General features: G+C 45.4%; 1 protein-coding gene across 3 annotated transcripts in view; it reads right to left on the bottom strand.

Moving 5' to 3' along the window:
* LOC126362137 (solute carrier organic anion transporter family member 74D-like) overlaps positions 1-20,180 on the bottom strand; it is a 348,252-nt gene that overhangs the window by 38,655 nt on the left and 289,417 nt on the right. For all 3 annotated transcript variants that reach the window (XM_050007854.1, XM_050007855.1, XM_050007856.1), the window contains 3 exons: positions 17,288-17,655; positions 15,003-15,143; positions 4,616-4,744 (listed from right to left, as the gene is read on the bottom strand). In XM_050007854.1, the coding sequence (XP_049863811.1) occupies positions 4,616-4,744; positions 15,003-15,143; positions 17,288-17,655 (638 nt within the window). The remainder of the gene's footprint in view (positions 1-4,615; positions 4,745-15,002; positions 15,144-17,287; positions 17,656-20,180) is intronic.

Genomic DNA, 20,180 nt, shown 5'->3' with positions numbered 1-20,180 from the left:
CTTAATGAATATTAGTGTCCAGAAGAAGTAACTGGACACAGGCAACTGAAATTCAGAAAATTATTTCTGCATTCTCTGTTCGAATGGTACTTTCTGCATCCCAGGATATTACAACTGACTGTGAACCTGTATATAAGGACTGCAATTTGAACTGCTATTCCTTTATTACACAGTCCATTCTCATGCAGTGTCCCATCGTATATTTTCCTCAGATGTCTATTTTCTTAACATTTGCCTTTCACCATTCACATAATTTACTATGACACCATTTCTTGTTTGCTCTTCATAACTCACATTTTACACATTCCTCAAATCTCACAGTACGAGAAGTTCTAAAAGCTCCTCTTTACATCTTCGTTCTTTTCCTATCTAAGCACCACAATTGTTTTAATTCTAAGTCTCACACGAAATATATAAAATAGACAAGAACAACTTGAGGAACAAAACCAGAAACTGTGTGAGAACTCTCGTACGTGCTTTGTCGTACTCTACAGCTGAGTATACTTGCCCTGTATATCACTGATACCAACATACCAAACGTAATTAAGCTAGTCAGTACACGACGAGAAAAAATTATTGATAATCATCCTCCGAACAGGTGTCTTTGTAAGAATGTTTTGAAATTCAAGTTCCTCGAAGAGTACATAGGATGAGATTCAACTCCTTTTGAGACTATTAGCACATTCCATGGCTCTTTTCCTTCTGTTTCTCAAGAAGATACATTGAAAAGCGAAAATATTATGACCACTGCCCACCGCGAGATTGAATGTAGCCTGGAGGCGTTTCGAGCGTGGCCACCGAAATACGCGGGCTCTGTGTCGTGACCCTTACAGGTCTCACGGGTTGCAGCCACCGTGCCCGGCGAGGAGTGAGTTACTATGGGGACGTGACGCGCTGTAGGAAGAATGTAAGTGCAACAGAGACGAATGAGGAATTAACAGTTCTTGTGTCACTACGACTGAGGAGATTGACTCGGCAGCTGAATAATTAACAACCAAAATAAGAAAAAGGTAGACAGGATTGCTTCGGCGATAATTATCCAGAACGCAACTTACCTAGACCGTTTGCCACTTTTAGTCGAGGAAAAGAAACGGCGCCACCGAAAACGATAGCAAGACACCAGAAACACTCAAGACGCAGGAAAACGAAGTACTAATGATGACTGCTGAACAAATTACGAGAAATGAAGACACTGATCACCTCTCGGCAGACCTACTATGCAAAACAGAAACTTTTACTACAACGTTTGAGCGGTAGACGCTACTCTTGCAGGAACCGCATAATGCTGTCGACAAATGCAATACAAACCAATCGGCAGAACGTATACACAACGCGAAAGAGCTTCCACCGCCACGTTTAACCACAGTGTCAGCCTTAAGGAATATCCTCAGAAAACTAAACAATGCCAGGGGGTCAGATACAGGTAGAATTTCAAAGGAGCAGATAAAGAATGTTCCAAGGAGGTCACTACTGCTTGTAACTCGAATATACAATGCTTGTTTGCTAACGCTGTACGTTCCCGACAAATGGAATGAAGTCAAGGTGCTGGCAATACCTAAGAGGCCAGGAAAAATTACAGGCGAAGCGAACCACTGCCATATCAGTCGTCTTTGCAGGCTCAGTAAAATAACGACACATACAGAACAATTTGGATTTCAGCGTTCGGTCTCCGCAGAGTTCCAGCGTCTCATACTGATTGAATACGTCACAAAGAATTTTAACGTCACGAAGCCAACAGCCGCCGTCTTTTAGCATATATAATGTGTGTCTGATCAAACCAGAAAGGAGAAATTTGCCAGGAAGCTTCAAGTTACCATTAATAAACCAGATTGCTGTACTGGACTCATTGCCAAAATCCCTCAAAACAGACGTTTTTCGGATTAGACGTCAAAACTCCAAGTGCCGATCTGTCGCAAGTGTCAGTGTTTTCTCTTTTCGTTCACAATACGCACTGACGGAAAAAAATAGCAACACCAAAAAACAATTAATTTCTGAAATACATATGTCTGTGTAACATATATAAGTGATTAACATTGCAAGATCACAAGTTATTTTAAGCGCGAGCTAAGCAATTGCAAATGTGAAATGCTGGTACATCGGTAACCGCTAGAATGTTGAATGCAAGCATGCAAACGTGCAAATAATATGTAGTACAGGTGTCGGATGTCAGTTTATTGGATGGAGTTTCATGTCTGTTGCACTTGGTCCGTCGATGCAGGGACTGTTAATGGGGTTTGTGGATGACGCTGGAGTTGTCGTCCGATGATGTTCAGCATGTGCTCGGTTGGAGACAGATCTGGAGATCGAGTGCCACGTGACCGTCATGAGCCCCGTCTTCTTGCGACCTTACTTTCTCGTGACCACCGCTGCCAGCAATCATGTACAGTGGCTACATTCTTGCTAAGTCTTTCGCAGAATGAACATCCAGCTTCTCGTTGCCTATTACATGACCTCGTTCAAACCCACCGAGGTGTCGATAATGGCGACTTTGTGTTCTTGACTAACATCAAGTCGTCACGTGCAGTCTCAAAGGAAAGTAACGCTGACGACTGTTACAGCGTGTATTTAAAGCAAACCTGCGAAATTTGAATAACATCTTACAGATGCAGAAACGCACCTACCAACTTTGTTTTAAGTCGCATATTTGCTCCTTGGTGTTGGTATTCTTTTCGTCAGTGTATGTTAGCAACACTGCAGCGCCCCACAAGTACGAACTGCACAATTAGTGGGATGGCACCGCGTTCTGTACGACTGGAAGAAGATGCGAAGCAAATATTCACCCACTTCAACGCCAACTGGACCCTAGTAATAAATGATGCTGGAAGCGCAAGGTCAAACTGAACGCCAAGAAGACAGCTGTGGTCTAATTCAACAAAAAAAGGCCAACATTATTGGATCAATTAAGAGCACACAACATTAAATTCATTGGAGTTATTCTGTGCTGTACTATACTGGAGTGCCACACTGTCAAAAACACTCCATGACAATAGTGTCTGGGACCTCATGAATAGAATCTGTATTAATGAAATTCAACTAATTGGAAATTAATGTTATAGATGGATCTTAAGAGGAATTAGATACTCGAGAGTCGTGGACTTAACCAAGACTCTCACGTGGACATGTTAGAGATCGCGATTCAGAAGCGATCAACAAATCTACATAGCAAGATTGACCAGGTCTGTGAGACGATTCGCCAGTTGGAACACACTGGCACAACGAATGCACGTCTCTAGCATAGTTTCCAAGTACACATGTCCTTATCCCTTAGGTCTACAGAAATTTTGAGTCACAGCTTTTGCAGTTAGGCTTATGGAACATGTGGTTCTGAAAACCCGTCTCCAAAATGAAACGAAATGAACAAACATCCTCACCTCTTACACGCTGCAAAGAACCACCATAGTGGTCACCCAGATGACTTCATCTTAGACGAAAAAAATTATTCTAGCGACTATATGGCCCGCAAAGGAGGAATCCATTGATATAAGCGACTTTCAGAAAGAGAAGAGTGTTGTGGCCCAGCGTCTGGGGAATGAGAATCTCGGGAACAGCGAAGCTGGTTGATTGTGTGTGCAGCTGTCATGAGCATCTGTGAAAAGTGATTGAAGGCCGGTGAAACCTCGAATAGGCGACAAGATGTTGGACGTCCACGTGAGATCGTGGAGGTTGGAAGCTTGCCGGCTCTGTAAAACAGAATAGGCGACGATCTGTGGCAGCCCTGGCGACAGAGTACATTGTTGCCGCAAGCCCAAGTGTTTCGGGGCACATCGTTCAGCACACATTGTTGAACATGGAGCTCTGCAACAGACGATCCTTACGTGTTGACCTAACGACAGCATCAGCTATGATAGCAACAGGCAGGCGATCTTCGAGACTGGACCGTGGATGAATGGAAACGTGTCGCCTTGTCGGATGAATCACGTTTCTCGTTACACCAGGCCAATAGTAGTGCCCGGATGCACCGTCATTCTGGAGAATGCCCGCTTGAAACGTGCACTGTGTCGCAGATTCAGGGCTGTGGGACATAGTATTATGCTATGGAGGACATTCACCTGGGCTTTCATGGTATCTGTGATAATAATCTAAGACTACATGAAAATTATTGCGACAATCTGCAAACCTTCGTGTTTGATGTCTTCCCCGACAGCGATGATATATTCCAGCAGAACTGCCCAAGGCCAGAATCGTACCATAGTGGTTTGAGATCATTTCAAATAATGCCTAATTAACTACTATTTTTATGTATTTATGGTTGAGGTAGATTGTACACAATCACTGTCTTTAGTAATGCATTATAAGAACTAATAATTTAAAGAAGACGTATTTTTAAAAACCGTTCAGTATTATGAATGTATTGCACGCCCTATTTTATACACACAAGAGGGCAGGATTTCAGAAAGCAATAAATACCTGATCCTTCTGTACTAGTACTGTCCTGTGATGAGAAAAGTAGTACTACGAAGGCCCAGCTGCAAATTCTTACTTAAACACGTTCTCCTCATCTAGCTACTAAAATCATCCTCTAAGTGTAAGCAAAAAATTTCATTAAAAGCAAGATGTCGATTGTTATACTTTCGTAAATCTGTAACGTCTTATATAATAAGATCGTTGCTCGTACCTCTTAGGCTAGGGTTCTTCTTGCCCCTGCGTAGTGATCGGGGCGTTGGCCTTCCGGAACTCAGTCTTTTAGGAAACGCAAACATCGCTTGTGAAGCGAGCATCAGCATTGAAGATACAAATACCAACCCTGAAACATAAAATACAGGCAGAGATATTAGACTGACGCTATTGTAGACTGTCGCTTAACTTAAAAAGTCGCTCAATATATGAAAAGAGTCTGCTTCTAGTAATATCTGTACACTATAATCGTACGTTACATCGGGCACCATAAACAATTACATGTATCTTTTTATCAGAACAAAACAACTTCAGGCAACAACATGATTTCAAGGAAGAGTGAATTTCAATTGCTTTCAGATCTGGAAGGATTTACTGTTAACACTTTAGTATGATGATTGTAAGAATGTACGACAAGATTTCAGTTAGGCATGTTTGGCCTCGAAACAGTTGAAAATGCGCGTGGAAGTTTATGCAACTTATTCCCATACATGAGTAAGCGGTAAAATTTAAGAAAATACAAAAACTAATATTTTAGGGATTGTATACCTAACACTGTAAATAATAATGAAGGGCTCGATGGAGACGAAGCTGTTTTCTTAGTTTGTGTTATTAGTAAACGTCATATACCTTACTCTCAGCCATCAAATAAAACAAATGATTCGCTTATTTCTGTCTTTACAACACAACGTTGTAAATGTGTGGATGATATACAGTGAGGTGACAAAAGTCTAAGAGGTGTCTCCTAAAATTGTGTCGGACCTCCTTTTGCCCGGAGTAGTGGCAGCAACTCGACGTGGCATGGACTCAAACAATCGTTGGAAGTCCTCTGCAGAAATATTGAACCATACTGCCTCTATGGCCGTCCATAATAGCTAAAGCGTTGCCGATGCGGAATTTAGAGCACGAAATGGCCTCTCGATTACGTCCCATAAATGTTCGATGAGATTCATGTCTGGGGATCCGGGTGGCCAAATCATTCCCTCGGAATGTTCAGAATGTTCTTCAAACTAAACGTGAACAATTGTGCGCACTGTTACCCATAGCACAAGTTCATGAGTGGCTGAAAATGGTCTCCAAGTAGCAAAACATAACCATTTCCAGTCAGTGATCATTTCAGTCGGACCGGAGGAAACAGTCCATTCCACGTAAACACAGCCCGTGCCATTATGGAGTCACTACCAGCTTCCACAGTGTCTTTTTAAACACTTGGTTTCATAGCTTGATGGAGTCTGCGCCACCCTCTACGCCTACTATCAGCTCTTATCAACGGAAATCGGAACTCGTCTGAGCAGGCCTTGGATTTCTAATCGCCTAGGATCCAAATGATATGGTCACGAGCCTAGGGGAGGCGCTGCAGGCGATGTCTTGCTGCTAGCAAAGGCACTCGCGTCGGTCGTCTGCTGCCATAGCCCATTAATGCTAAATTTCGCCGCACTATTCAAACGGATACGTTCGTCGTACGCGCCACATTTATTTCTCCGGTTGTTTCACGCAGTGTTGCTTGTCTGTTAGCACTAACAACTCTGCGCAAATACTGGTGCTCTCAGTCGTTAAGTGAAGGGCGTCAGCCACTGCGTTGTCCGTGGCGAGAGGCAATGCCTCAAATTTGGCATTTTCGGTACACTCTTCACATTGCAGATCTCAGTATAGTGAATTCCGTAACGATTTCCGAAATGCAAGGTCCCATACGTCTAGCTCCAAATACCATTCCGAGTTCAAAGCCTGTTAACTCCCGTCGTGCAGCCATAATCCCGTCGGAAAACTTTCCACATGAATCACCTACAAATGACATCTCCGTCAATGATCTGGCGTTTTATATCTAGCGTAGGCGATACTACCGCCGTCCGTATATGTGCATATGGTTGTCCCATGACTTTTGTGACCTTAGTGTAGTTACGTATTTACGCTTGTCGTAGCATCGCGTAGCAACAGATGGCATAGGAGTAGCTTTGGATACTGTAGTAACTTCCAGAGCGCAAACGCTATTTTTTCAACGTTGAAAGCTGGTGATTGCTGCCTATGAAAGTCGGCAGAAGCGGAAAGATGGCTAAAATATCGTAACCTGTTGGATTTGGCTGTAACCGCGAATAAAGTTAGTATACTGTATAGTTAATGTTTAATTACGCTTTCCTTGAGTTAATTCAGTATCATGGTTGGAGGATTTCACTTTGTGTCAAAATTTTGATATATGACATGAGACGAATACTTCTGGGTTACAGCTACCACTAGAATATTTACATGTTACAGAGCGTTAGGTCAACAAAGGTGATAATGAAATGTAGGTTTTATTCGTGCTCATACGCCGTTTACACGAACGTCAAGTAACGTTATTAAGACCACTTGCTTGTATCCTAAAGGAATTCATTTGCAGGAAGGACAGCAGATTCACTAGTTGGAGGTGTGTCAGCCAGGTTACTATAGGTCTCCACAGGTATCTGGGGCCATGATATGTGCAGCACTACTCACGACAGATTAAGGGTCCCTGGTTGGAAATTAACACAGTGAGCGTGGTCCCACAGATGTTTCGTTGGGTAAGGATTTGAGGAATTCAAGGACCAGTGAAGTGTAGCACTTTGAATTGTTACTTGTGCTGTTCCAATCACTTGTGGGCAATTTGAATTCTGTGACAAGACGAATTATCTTACCGGAATAACTCACTATTCGTAAGAAGAGCAGTCATCATGCATGAACGAAAGCGGTATCTGAGGAACGATTCGTAACTAAATCGGTCAAGAATGCTTTCCACGAAGATCTACGGTCCTCCAATACGCATGGTTTCTGCCTCTCGGAAGCCTATTAACCAACGAGGATATGTTTTTGAGTAAGAATTGTAAAAAGACAATGCTCACTTCAGTTAAATAAAAGGGAAATTTCTTTTCATACGTGAACAAAAGGAACTCAAGAATATGTACAACGTGTACTAAGTTACAGCATTTTGCTAAACTCAGGTCAAAGTTTACCCCTTGTCAAATTATCCAATGAAATGCTTCAATGAAACATAAAGTGTACGGAGGAAGGGGACCGACACGCCTTCTCACTCGGAAAGCAGCGCGCTACACCGCGCGGCTAGCCAGGAGGGCAGCTTGGAGTGAGTGAAATGCATACAGAAAGTATCTCATATATCTTAAATAGCTACAAAAGTGTTCAAAAGCTTTTGGATGTTTTTCTATCTGTGATAATAACTTTACTATAAAAAAACAACAAAACTGAAGGCAGTTCTACATCTATGTACATCGGTGAAATCAAAGTCTGATGCTAGGTAACATTCAGTACTATGTTGCTCCATCCCGTGCACTAGAACACGCTTGCATCCGCCTTGCCATGCTATGGTTGGATTCAACTATCCTGTTATCAAGTAGACGACGGCAGCCATAGGCTAAGTCGGGCTTTAACAGTGGACAGACTAACTGCTGCTTCAGCGCCTCGATCACACTTCAGAATCTCTTTACTAAGATCCATTATATGTTGCTGGTTACGGGAGGGAAAATTTCATTTTTCAAGGTTTCGTTCGGAGGAAGCCGTACGCTTGAGTATTCGACGAACGTGTTCTGTCAGCGGCCGAAGCACAAACTGTGTCGGAGCAAATGAGATCGAGGGATAGTAAGAGGCACTGGGACAGAACAATGGCTGCATCACCGGAGAACAATACGTCCAAGCGGTGGGACCTCGATACAATTGTACCACGTGACTGCATAATCAAACAGCGGCACATCGGCCAGCAGTAAGAGTGCTTTCCTTCCGTGGAGCGGTGCTATGGCAGCTGCCCACGCTGTGACGTCATACGTTAGTATTTACAGTTTGCACGCTGACCGAAACAATTAATGGATCGGTCAAGCCATCTAGTTCACTCTGGTAATCCTTCTTGGTATTATCTACATTCAGCTTCATGTTAGTGTACGAGAGGCGTTCAATAAGTAATGCAACACTGTTTTCTTCTAGGTCAATTTCGATTGAAAATGCGGAATTTGTTGTAGGACGTAGTGGCATATTCCAGCTTCAGCCCGTATGGTTTCAAGAAGTTGCGATAGATGGCGGCGCTATAAGTAGTCTTCAAAATGGCTTTTGTAACTGAGGTGCATTCCAAGCAGAGAGCTGTCAGTGACTATCTTGTGGCGGAAAACCAGAGCATCGCAGATATTCATAGGCGCTTGCGGAACGTCTACGGAGACCTGGCAGCAATAAAAGCACGTTGAGTCGTTGAGCGAGGCGCCTATCACCATCACAAGATCGCGCAAACCTGTTCCATCTCTCGCGTGCAGTCTTGCCACACATAGCTGTGGCACGTGCAATGTTGGAACGTGCAGACACTCTCATTCGAGGTGATCGACGGATCACATTCAGTTTCTCATACGCCGGCCGGCCACAGACAGCTGTGAATCATGCAGTGTTGGAACGTGCAGACGCTCTCATACGAGGATCACAGTCTTAACACCTCGCTGCTCATCTGGAAGTCTCTGTTAGTAGTGCTGACACACTCGGCCACCAGATGGAGTAGTAAAAGATGTGTCCCGCTTGGTTCCTCACATCCTAAGAGAAGTTCATAAAGAGCACCAAAGGACCATCTGTCCAGGGTTGCTTTTGCATTACGAGGCTGATAATGACAGCTTTTGTCGAACGTCGTCACAGGCGATAAACAATGGATTCATCACTTAGAACCGGAAATAAATCGGCAGTCCATGTAGTGGTCGCACCCTCAGCCAATAAAGTCATGGCGGCAGTCTTCTGGGACTTTCTTTCTTTCTTTTGCTACTGCCTTTATCCCGCATTGTGCGCAGGGTCGGTAGGGTTAAGTACAGAATTAGCATGGTTAATTTTTGAATGTGTTACAAATGTCTGCGAGTCGTGTAACTGAGGCGGGACGTGGGGACCAGCCTGGTATTCACCTAGTAGGATGTGGAAAACCGCCGAAAAACCACATCCAGGCTGCCCAGCACACCGGCCGTCGTCTTTAATCCGCCAGACGGATTCGATCCGGGGCCGGGGCGCCTACCCGAGTCCAGGAAGCAGTGCGTTAGCGCTCTCGGCTATCCTGGCTGGTGGCAGTTTTCTGGGACTATGAAGCGTTTATTCTGTTTGATGCCATCCTTCATGGCGCAACGATTAACTATGAAGAGTATTATGCTACCCTGAGGAAACTGAAGGAACAAGTTCAGCGTGTTTATCGCCACAAAAATGATAACGAAATTCTCTATAACAACGCAAGGCGCTCGTGTAAGCTACTGTGCCTTATCCTGCATACGAATGCTGTACCCGATGGTTACAGTGAGATGGCTGGAGCGTGGCGCCCTTGGGCACCCTCCCGCAGCTTTTGCGGCGTCTCACCTGCTGGTAACCAAGGCTACGTGCCAGACGTGGTGCGCCGTCTGTGTATCAGAAAAAAGCGGCGTGGCCGTGGAATCGCAGCCGGGTCCCTATAAGGCAGGCGAGGCCGCGGAGCCACGCGGCGGTCACGTCGCCGCGACGCCCGCCTCGCACACGCAAATTACGGCGCCGGGCGTCGCGTCGCCGCCGTATCATTACCGCCGTAATGGCGCCTACGTGCCGGAAAGCAAATCGACGCGCACAGCCAGCCCGGCCTCGGGTCTCTAGCAAACCACCGCCTACCGCCCCTGACTCGGGAGCAATCCCTCCGCGAGTCGGCTGACCGCATAAACTACCTCGAACACCCGTTGTAAACAAAACCTGCGCCGAAGGGCAGCCTGAACGGCGTTGTTGGTATAAGCCTACTGCGATGCATCACAGTATTTCGCAATGAACTTGTGCGTAATTAGAAGCAAATGTAATCACTTTCTGCATGCCACAGCTACAGTCAATAGCTCATGGAAAATTGCTGAAAAAATACCACAGCACGGCTACACCAAAAAAATAATGGCTCGTAGGTAGCCCGAGGAGAATGCAACGTAGAGAGGCAACAGAGGGATGTGTCGACTCATACAGTACATTGGCGTCTTCCCACAATCAGTTTGGCATGGGTGCAAAGAAGGTAGGCCAGTGAACTCTTGGAATTAATGGCATCGGTTTCTGTTCACAGACTAGTGTAGGATTTATCTAACGCCTGCTGATCGTACAGAAGAGTCTGAAGACGACTAGATACCAGTTCACATCTCAGATATGTAGTCGTACTGTTTCACCTGGGAGGTGGGTCCGTTGTGTTTTTGTCAGGTGTCGTCTGCGTCTCATCGCTAACAAGGGCATTTTGAGGGCTCTGTAGTATCAGAACAGCATCCGCCAACTTACTGTTCATCCTGACAGTCAACATTTCGGCGATGGGTTTGACAATAATCGACGAGCAGATAGCACCTAGCTAGTGCTCATCTTCCAGAAACCAGGAATTAGTAGCACAGGAATGGGCTGCGGTTTTTGTTGGCATGAACTTTATAAACACAATGAGGACGGAATCCGAGTAGTACTCAAGTAGCGTCAGTTAGTTAGACGTGCGTAAAAGTTCGTAGCTAACATTGCGCCTCCTGCACTCTGTAGGTTGCCATCTAGACTGAACAACGCAGGGTCTCTGCATTGTCATAGCACGTAGTTTTCGAATGCTGAAAATCTGTACGCCACAAAAGCGCTTTGCCTGTTTCTGCTCTGTGTTGACTCCCACAGTTCTCTCGTCCGCTACCTATCTTTGTTGGCACACTGCTCACGCGCTACAGAGTTATAACATTGGAAGTTTCGAGGATAGCGATGTTTTCAATGCCCTGGAAGAAGAAATCACGATTCTACTTCAGAAGGGGAATTTGATGATTTTCATATTGATTCAGATTTTTGTCTGGTTGAATGCTTAGCTAAGTAATACGTAAAAGAAAAACATGCAGTTCAGAGTTTGTATCGCCTAAATAAGCATTCGTAAAACAACTCAGATATTAAAGTCGTAAAAAGAAACACTCCCAACACGTGCCTGCAAAGCGTATTCTGATGTCAATAAGACCCAAAACAGAAAAAGCGCCGAAGAGAAAAATCCTGGTGGTGTCCAACCTGCGAGCAGCGCTTTGTGTGTCTGCGTGGTACAAAACATGCCATACTCAGTAGGTAAATTACGTTCAAGAACTTTGTGTAGAAATGTGTTGTTTGTCTGCTAATTTTAATGTTTCATAATGAGATCTTTAAGATTACATAAACGAAGTTTCATCATTTTAAATGGACCACGATACATATTTATTTTGTTCAGAGTTACAACGCTATGATTTTCTAAAAATGTGATAAGGACAGCAGTCCAACTATCCCATCCCGAGTGACTGGGGTCAGCCTCGAATGTGTTAAAAATACTTGGGACCAACTGAAACTTGCAGTACTTTGTCGCAGGAACGACTCTCACATACTGGACGACGTCAAGAGGGATGCCATCGAAGATTGCAACAGGCTTCATCAGCAAGGACTCTACTATCTTGTAGCTTAGATGCATGTGTATGTAACGGGAGCTGCAATTGAAAACATCTGCGTATATAACACCAACGAAACATCCGGGACTTGAAGGCGGTGGGATCGACCAGAACTGGTTGTCCGCGAATAAATATCCACAACAGCAGGTTTTTGGTTTAAATACATTAATGCCGTGTAGCAAATATTTGCAGAAAATGTTTTCTGAACGAATGAGTTCATACTGGACGCTTGACAGCTAGGCCTGTGGGAAGATCAGTGTATGAGCGACTGTTGAGTTGGAGAGCTCCATCATGTGGCTCCGATGGCCACATCGCGATCAATTTTGCTGAGGCGTATGCATCTTCAAGTCAAATCTTATAAGATGTGACGACATCGTGGCTACGAGCCACGATGACGTTTTCAAACCATCGAGGTGACGGTGTCGCTCTCTGTGCAAAATGGCAGGGGTCACCTGGCATTGTTTAACAGTCTATAAAGCGTTTTATGGGTTCTAGCGAGGTACTTCCGGTACGCTTGTATTCCACGCTAGACACTGGCACATCGGCGAATGTCTGTCGTTATGTGGGCAAGAAGACTCAAGAATTAAATTAGAAGCATTCCCACTATCTCACCTGCCGTCCTCTTCTCTATCAATATCATTTTGGCCTCAGCACCATTATCACCGTAATATGAACCAGCGAAAAAATGTTCCTGTCGGAGCACAAAAAAGATGAATGTACGCCATTTTCATGAAAGATTTTGGCTGAAAAGTGGGGTACGAGCTGTCTCACTCTACCTTCATCAGCACCTTTAAATTTTTCCCAAAAATTTCGGCATAAAAACATATTCGTACTCCTTTTAACATGCAGCTTACCTCTCACTCCCATGATCTCCCCTAACTAACTCGCTTGCACCCACTAGCCCATCACTGTAAGTCGCTCATACCCATCCACTTTCACTTACCCGTTCTAACTCACTCATTCAACGCAACGCATTGTCATTATATCTTTATCTCTCTCTAACTGCCACTGTCTAATGTCTCACAGCCACCGTCTCTATTATTCTGTCTTACTAATACTGTCTCCTCTCGCCGTCACTGCCTCCCTCTTCCTCTCTTACTGCTTCTGTCTCGTTTATTCCTTCCCACCGCTGCTATCTCTTTTCACTATCGTTAACTCTCCCTTGCTCGGTGTTACTATCGAAGACTCTCTTATTATCACTGGCTCCCACCCACTTACGATTTCTCCTTTACTGTATTCCTTTCTCACTGGCCCTGTCTCCTTCATTCTTTTCCTAGCACTGTTCTTTCGCTGTCAACTGTGTTCCATTGCCACTGTGTTCCTCTCTTCCTCTCACGCGGCAGTTGTCTTCTTCGCTCTTTCTGTACGCTGTGTCATCACTGCCTACTAACTTCCAGTATTTATCAATTTTTCTTCTCTTTTCCACTACCGCTGTCTCTTCTCTCAGCATAAAAAAAGCGCGGATATATTCGCATGCATAAACTTTTAGAACATTTTTAAAGCTGCTGAGGAAGGCAGAAAGAGGCATCTGGTACGCCACTTTTCAGTCAGGCTTTTAATAGCAAGAGGCAACGGCATTGCCGCAGTGGATCCACCAGTTCCCGTCGATCACCGAAGTTAAGCGCTGTCGGGCGTGGCCGACACTTGGATGGGTGACCATCCGGGCCGCCATGCGCTGTTGCTATTTTTAGGGGTGCACTCAGCCTCGTGATGCCAATTGAGGAGCTACTAGACCGAATAGTAGCGGCTCCGGTCACAGAAAACCATCACAACGGCCGGGAGAGCGGTGTGCTGATCACACGTCCCTCCTATCCGCATCCTCCACTGAGGATGACACGGCGGTCGGATGGTCCAGATGGGCCACTTGCAGCCTGAAGACGGAGTCCCTTTAATAGACAAGAGCATATTCGCCTTTTTTGTACTCCAATAGGAGCATTTTTCCGCTGGTTCCCTTCTTGTGTCTGCTACAGTGGGACAAGTAAGTCATATGAAAAGAACTGTATAGGGCAGGAAAATTCTGATCGTTTACTTAGGTGAAACTGAAATAACGCCCACCTATTTGGATTTTATGTGCACAAAAATCTGGCATTCAGTAGAACAACAACAACAATATGGGCTGCCATCAACCCTTCTGATGATACCGGAGACGCTTTACAGTATACTTCTCCGTGCTATGTCACTTTATAAACATTTCCGCAACACACCAGATTGTACGGGCATATTTTACGCGTACAAGTAGGGTAGCATTGAAACTCTGTATCTCGAATACGGACAAAAATACCAAGAAAATTTTCTATGTTGTTCGAGATCGGATCTTAGGAATATATCGTAAAAATTACAGCCATTTGCTTTAAATAGTCGTCGTGAAACCATGTATCTGAAGGTTTACCGAGCGAGGTGGCGCAGTGGTTAAATACTGGACTCGCATTCGGGAGGACGACGGTTCAATCCCGCGTCCGGCCATCCTGATTTAGGTTTTCCGTGATTTCCCTAAATCGCTCCAGGTAAATGCCGGGATGGTTCCTTTCAAAGGGCACGGCCGACTTCCTTCCCCGTCCTTCTCCAATTCGATGAGACGGATGACCTCGCTGTCTGGTCTCCTTCCCCAAAACAACCCAACTCTGAAGGTTTCTCAGAAACTGCCCTTGAACGAAATGGTGCCTCCATAATTCCCTTAAGGCGCACGGTAGACCACATCTAATGCGAAAAGAACCAACCGATTTGCTCCATTTGCCTAAGATGGAGGATATGTCTAACATTCAGATGTTGACCCTGTACTACAGAATAGTTAGAGAAGATGATCCTTCTGTTGGGTATACAAATGGTCTCTTCCCCAAGAGCTATCTAAAATACTTGACCCTACCTTTTTGTCACCAATACAAGTCGGGATATGAAGCTCTGAAGAAACACGTTTTAATGTGCGGAGTTTTGGAACTGTTAGATAGCGCCTGCGTAGCGATGGCGGGTCGGAAGGAATAATAGCAGCCGCTGTGGCGCTGCACTCACCGAGCCACCAGGCGCCGACCCAGCGCGGGTCGGTGGGCTTGATGTGCGGCGTGACGCTCAGGTTGGCGTACAGCCGCGTGCACAGTGACCCCAGAATGAACCCCAGCGCCGGGCCCAGGATGCGCACGCCGATAGTTATGGCTGCCAACAGAAAACCACACAGTTAAGTTACAATGCGTCCCCGCAGCACGAGAAGCTATAATCACAGCTCCGGCCATGGCGACGGAGAAACGCACTACCGTATGATGTCGGGAACAATAAAATGAACATTTAGTAATTTATGCAACCACAGAAGATGTAAGATTAGAAACTAATGTCTAAGGAAACAAGTACATGGCAGAAGAAATAAGTGCATTAGCTATAGGTTGCAGCACTTTACTGCTCTCACGACAGAAATGTCTGTGTGTGGTAATAGTGCAGATGTGTAGTGGTGTAACATGCAAATTATACCATTTATGTGTGACATGATTACAGGTCCGCAGATGCTTAAAAAAGACCAAAAATTCAGCGAATGGAAATATGTAGGGACCTGCTGTAGGCGCCAATTTTCTCAACACCAACGTCACTAGAGATGAGACGTGGTGTCGCCAATACGAGTCTGAATCAAAAGCACAGACTCTAGAATCTAGACTTGGGAATTCTCCAACTAAGTAGTTCATGAGACAGCGACCTCCAAGCAAAGTGATGTGCGCGGTCTTTTCGGATTGACGGGATGTCGTTCTGCTGAATGTCTTAAAGTATAAGGAAACTGTAAATTCAGAATAGTAGAAGCCGCCACGGAATGGGCTGAAAGAATGAATTTCAAGAGTCAGGTCAGAGAAGAAGAAAAACTAGCGCTTGCAACATGAGGGAATTTAGGGGACTTCAGTGTTTAACGTCGCGTCGACGTCACGGACTGCAACGCCGTAACGCTAGGCTCTCCAACGGATTTGTGACCCTGGAACTCAAGGACAAATTTGATTAGACTGTCCTGCCAGATTCACTGTACACTTGTGATTCAGTGCTTTCAGATTTCCACCTCTTCTGGTCTATGAGATGGACTACGTGATCGACATGTTCGAGACTCAGATGCTGTCATCAGAACTGTTAAAAATGTGTGTGAAATCTTATGGGACTTAACTGCTAAGCTCATCAGTCCCTAAGCTTAAACACTACTTAACCTAAATTATCCTAAGGACAAACACACACACATCCATGCCCGAACGAGGACTCGAACATCCGCCGGGACCAGCCACACAGTCCGTGACTGCAGCGCCCTAGACTGCTTGGCTAATCCCGCTGGGCTATCATCAGAGCTATAAGACAGTGTATACCCTCAGTTGCTTCACATTTTTTTTGCGAGCATGGGATAACTAATGGTGGTGATATGCGGAAAGCTGAGGGTTTGTATATGTTCTCTGTTTAACGGTGTTGTACTTTCTGTGTCTGTTGTAGTTTCCACGTCAATAAGAGCGGGGTATTAGGTACGGAATGACTCTCGTTATTCCAGAATAACATTTTTTCTTTCTCATTTTGTGAATCATAATAGACTGTTTTCTTTTTAAATTCGGTAAAAAAAACACAATGAATGAGGAAAATGGGGCAGTACACACGAAAGTTGAGTATGGTTTTAACTCAGATGTCAATAGGTCCAAATAGTCAGATGTAAATGTAATTTCGGGAGTGCCACAGTGGAGAGTTATAGGAACATATATGATATAATTTCAACAGCAGTATTCCTTTTCTTCCCACGAATTGCAAGATGGAAAGATTTTCCTGTACACTTCCGATTAGCAGTTAGTCAGCAGATTGTTTGGTAGACCACTGTAACCTCTTCACTAGGCCCTGTATTTGCATACAAAGAAGTGCGTGGGACCAACATGGACACTGAACGTATAAAAAGAAGGTCAGAACGAATGTTCGAACATTTGTTTGACCCACTGGAGTGCGCCACGGAGAAGCTGAAAAAGCTGAATTGGGAGACACTTGACGATAGAGGGAAACTCATGAAAGTTTCTTTCAGAATTTCAAAAACCGTCTCTAAGCAATGGGTTTAAAAATATACTAGAAGCCACTACGCATCGCTCCGGTAAGCATAATGAAAACAAGTTTACACCAGTTACAGTAAGCAGAGAAACGTTTAAACAACCATGGGACAGGAATAAGTCCAAACAAGTGGTACAGTGGGAAGTGTCCTCTGTCATGCACTTCACGTGGACTTGCATGTAGATACAGAAACGTCTGCCCCTAGAGGACAACTACACCACAGGTAGCAGTGGTTAGGGACAGAATCGCCGGATACTCACCGAAATAGAGCGGCGACTCTCTGCTGGCGACGTTGTCGTCGATATAGGGGATGCCGAGCGTGTAGACGGCCGTCTGCCCCATGCCGACGCCGAGCAGGCTGACGAAGAAGATGGCGAGCACGATGGTGGTGTGCTTGGACTGGATGCGCTCCTCGGGCTCGCACGCCGTGACGTTGGCGGGCGAGGAGGCGAGCAGCGCCGTCCACGCGCTGTGGCCGCCGGCGTCGTACCCGAACGGCAGCGTCAGGTTCGCGTCCGCGTCGGGCGCGCGGCACACGTTGGGCGTGAACACCTCGGTCGGCGCGCCCGACGCGCTGCTGTTGCGCCCGAAGTCGCCCACGCTCGTCGACGCAACGCCCGCGAACAGCCTGCGGAACCGAAGCGTCGCAAGCTCGAGTCGATCCTCATCTAATATGCCACTGTCGACGAGCGATCGACGCGCATGATTGGGTGTCGGAGGATCCGAGTTCGATCCTAAGTATCGGTAAACATTTTTCCCTCGTGGAAAAAGTATCACCGGGTCCTGTCAGTTGCGCAGAACAACTGTCGAATTACACGAAAAATAAAAAAATTGCTTCAGTTTTTAAACCTGAGATTCACGACCAGTGAATTGCTACGCGGACCACATGTCCTTCCTACATCTACATACATACTCCGCAGTCCACCATACGGTGCGTGGCGGAGGGTACCCCTTACCACAACTAGCATCTTCTTCCCCTGTTCCACTCCCAAACAGAACGAGGGAAAAATGACTGCCTATATGCCTCTGTACGAGCCCTAATCTCTCTTTGTTATCTTTGTGGTCTTCCCGCGAAATGTAAGTTGGCGGCAGTATAATTGTACTGCAGTCAGCCTCAAATGCTGGTTCTCTAAATTTCCTCAGTAGTGATTCACGAAAAGAACGCCTCCTTTCCTCTAGAGACTCCCACCCGAGTTCCTGAAGCATTTTCGTAACACTCGCGGGATGATCAAACCTGCCAGTAACAATCTAGCAGCCCGCCTCTGAATTGCTTCTATGTCTTCCCTCAATCCGACCTGATAGGGATCCCAAACGCTCGAGCAGTACTCAAGAATAGGTCGCACCAGCGTTCTATAAGCGGTCTCCTTTACAGATGAACCACATCTTCCCCAAATTCTACCAATGAACCGAAGACTACCATCCGCCTTCCACACAAATGCCATTACATGCTTGTCCCACCTCATATCGCTATGCATTGTTATGCCCAAATATTTAATCGACGTGACCATGTCAAGCGCTACACTACTAATGGAGTATTCAAACATTACGGGATTCTTTTTCCTATTCATCTGCATTAATTTACATTTATCTATATTTAGAGTTAGCTGCTATTTTTACACCAATCACAAATCCTGTCCAAGTCATCTTGTATCCTCCTACAGTCACTCAACGACGACACCTTCCCGTACACCACAGCAACATCAGCAAACAGCCGCACATTGGTATCCACCCTACTCAAAAGATCATTTATGTAGACAGAAAACAGCAGCGGACCTACCACACTTCCCTGGGGCACTCCAGGTGATACCCTCACTTCCAATGAACTCACCATCGAGGACAACGTACTGGGTTTTATTACTGTACCACAGTTCGATGACGCCTTGCATGAAGATGAAACTGCAACAGTCCCCCAAGCGGAGGCGTCATAGGGTCGGTAATGCATTGGTTATCGCTAACGCTGGCCTCGTAACAAAATGTGGCATGGTGTCAGTATCTAATGTGGTGTACAGAAGGCACTGACATATCTCACGTAAGACTGCACGAAGGAACTAAGGATTCCTTCACTACTCAACAGAACACGGAGTGTGTTAGACTTATTTAATAAATATCAAGTTCCTGGTAGAGTAAAACTTCGTACTGGTTCGGAACGATATACGGAACCTTAGAATTCACGGTAGATGATGTTATCGTCCAAACTCTCGAGGTACAACCCACGACAAGCAATCAGAGATTATTCTATGTTAAAATTGCACAGAAGCTCTCCTGTCTATGGTTATGGCCGTTCTTGTCAGCTGAATTTTTCACTAACCACTGTGCTATTAGAATGAGATTTTTACTCTGCAGCGGAGTGTGCGCTGATATGAAACTTCCTGGCAGATTAAAACTGTGTGCCGGACCGAGACTCGAATTCGGGACGTTTTGCCTTTCACGGGGAAGTGCTCTACCATCTGAGCTACCCAAGCACGACTCCTCACGCCCCGTCCTCACAGCTTTACTTCGGCCAGTATCTCGTCCCCTACCTTCCAAACTTCACAGAAACTCTCCAGCGAACCTTGCAGAAATAGCACTCCCGAAATGACTCAAATGGTTCAAATGACTCTGAGCACTACGGGACTTAACATCTGAGTTTATCAGTCCCCTAGAACTTAGAACTAGCTAAACCTAACTAACCTAAGGACATCACACACATCCATGCCCGAGGCAGGATTCAAACCTGAAACCGTAGCGGTCGAACGGTTCCAGACTGAAGCGCCTAGAACCGCTCGGCCACACTGGCCGGCTAGCACTCCCGAAAGAAAAGATATTTTCCCGAAAGAAAGGATACTTTCTGTAAAGATTGGAAGGTAGGAGACGAGATACTGGCAGAAGCAAAGCTGTGAGAATGGTGCGTGAGTCGTGCTTGGGTTGCTCAGATGGTAGAGCACTTTCCTGCGAAAGGAAAAGGTCACGAGTTCGAGTCTCGGTCCGGCACACAGTTTTAATCTGCTCGGAAGTTTCACTGTGCTATTACGTGACATAAATGCCATAGCATCAACTCATTAACCATCTGCTGGGTCTACCAACCCATGAATTTCTAAACGACCTTTCTAGGCAATGGCTTAAGTCCAGAAATCTAGTTCAGTATTTTAGAATACGAAATATAATTTAAACTCG

The sequence above is a fragment of the Schistocerca gregaria genome, chromosome 1 (assembly GCF_023897955.1).
Source record: "Schistocerca gregaria isolate iqSchGreg1 chromosome 1, iqSchGreg1.2, whole genome shotgun sequence".
NCBI lineage: Eukaryota > Metazoa > Arthropoda > Insecta > Orthoptera > Acrididae > Schistocerca > Schistocerca gregaria.
Note: the sequence above shows the minus strand (reverse complement) of the source record. Positions and strands in the feature narration are given on the sequence as shown.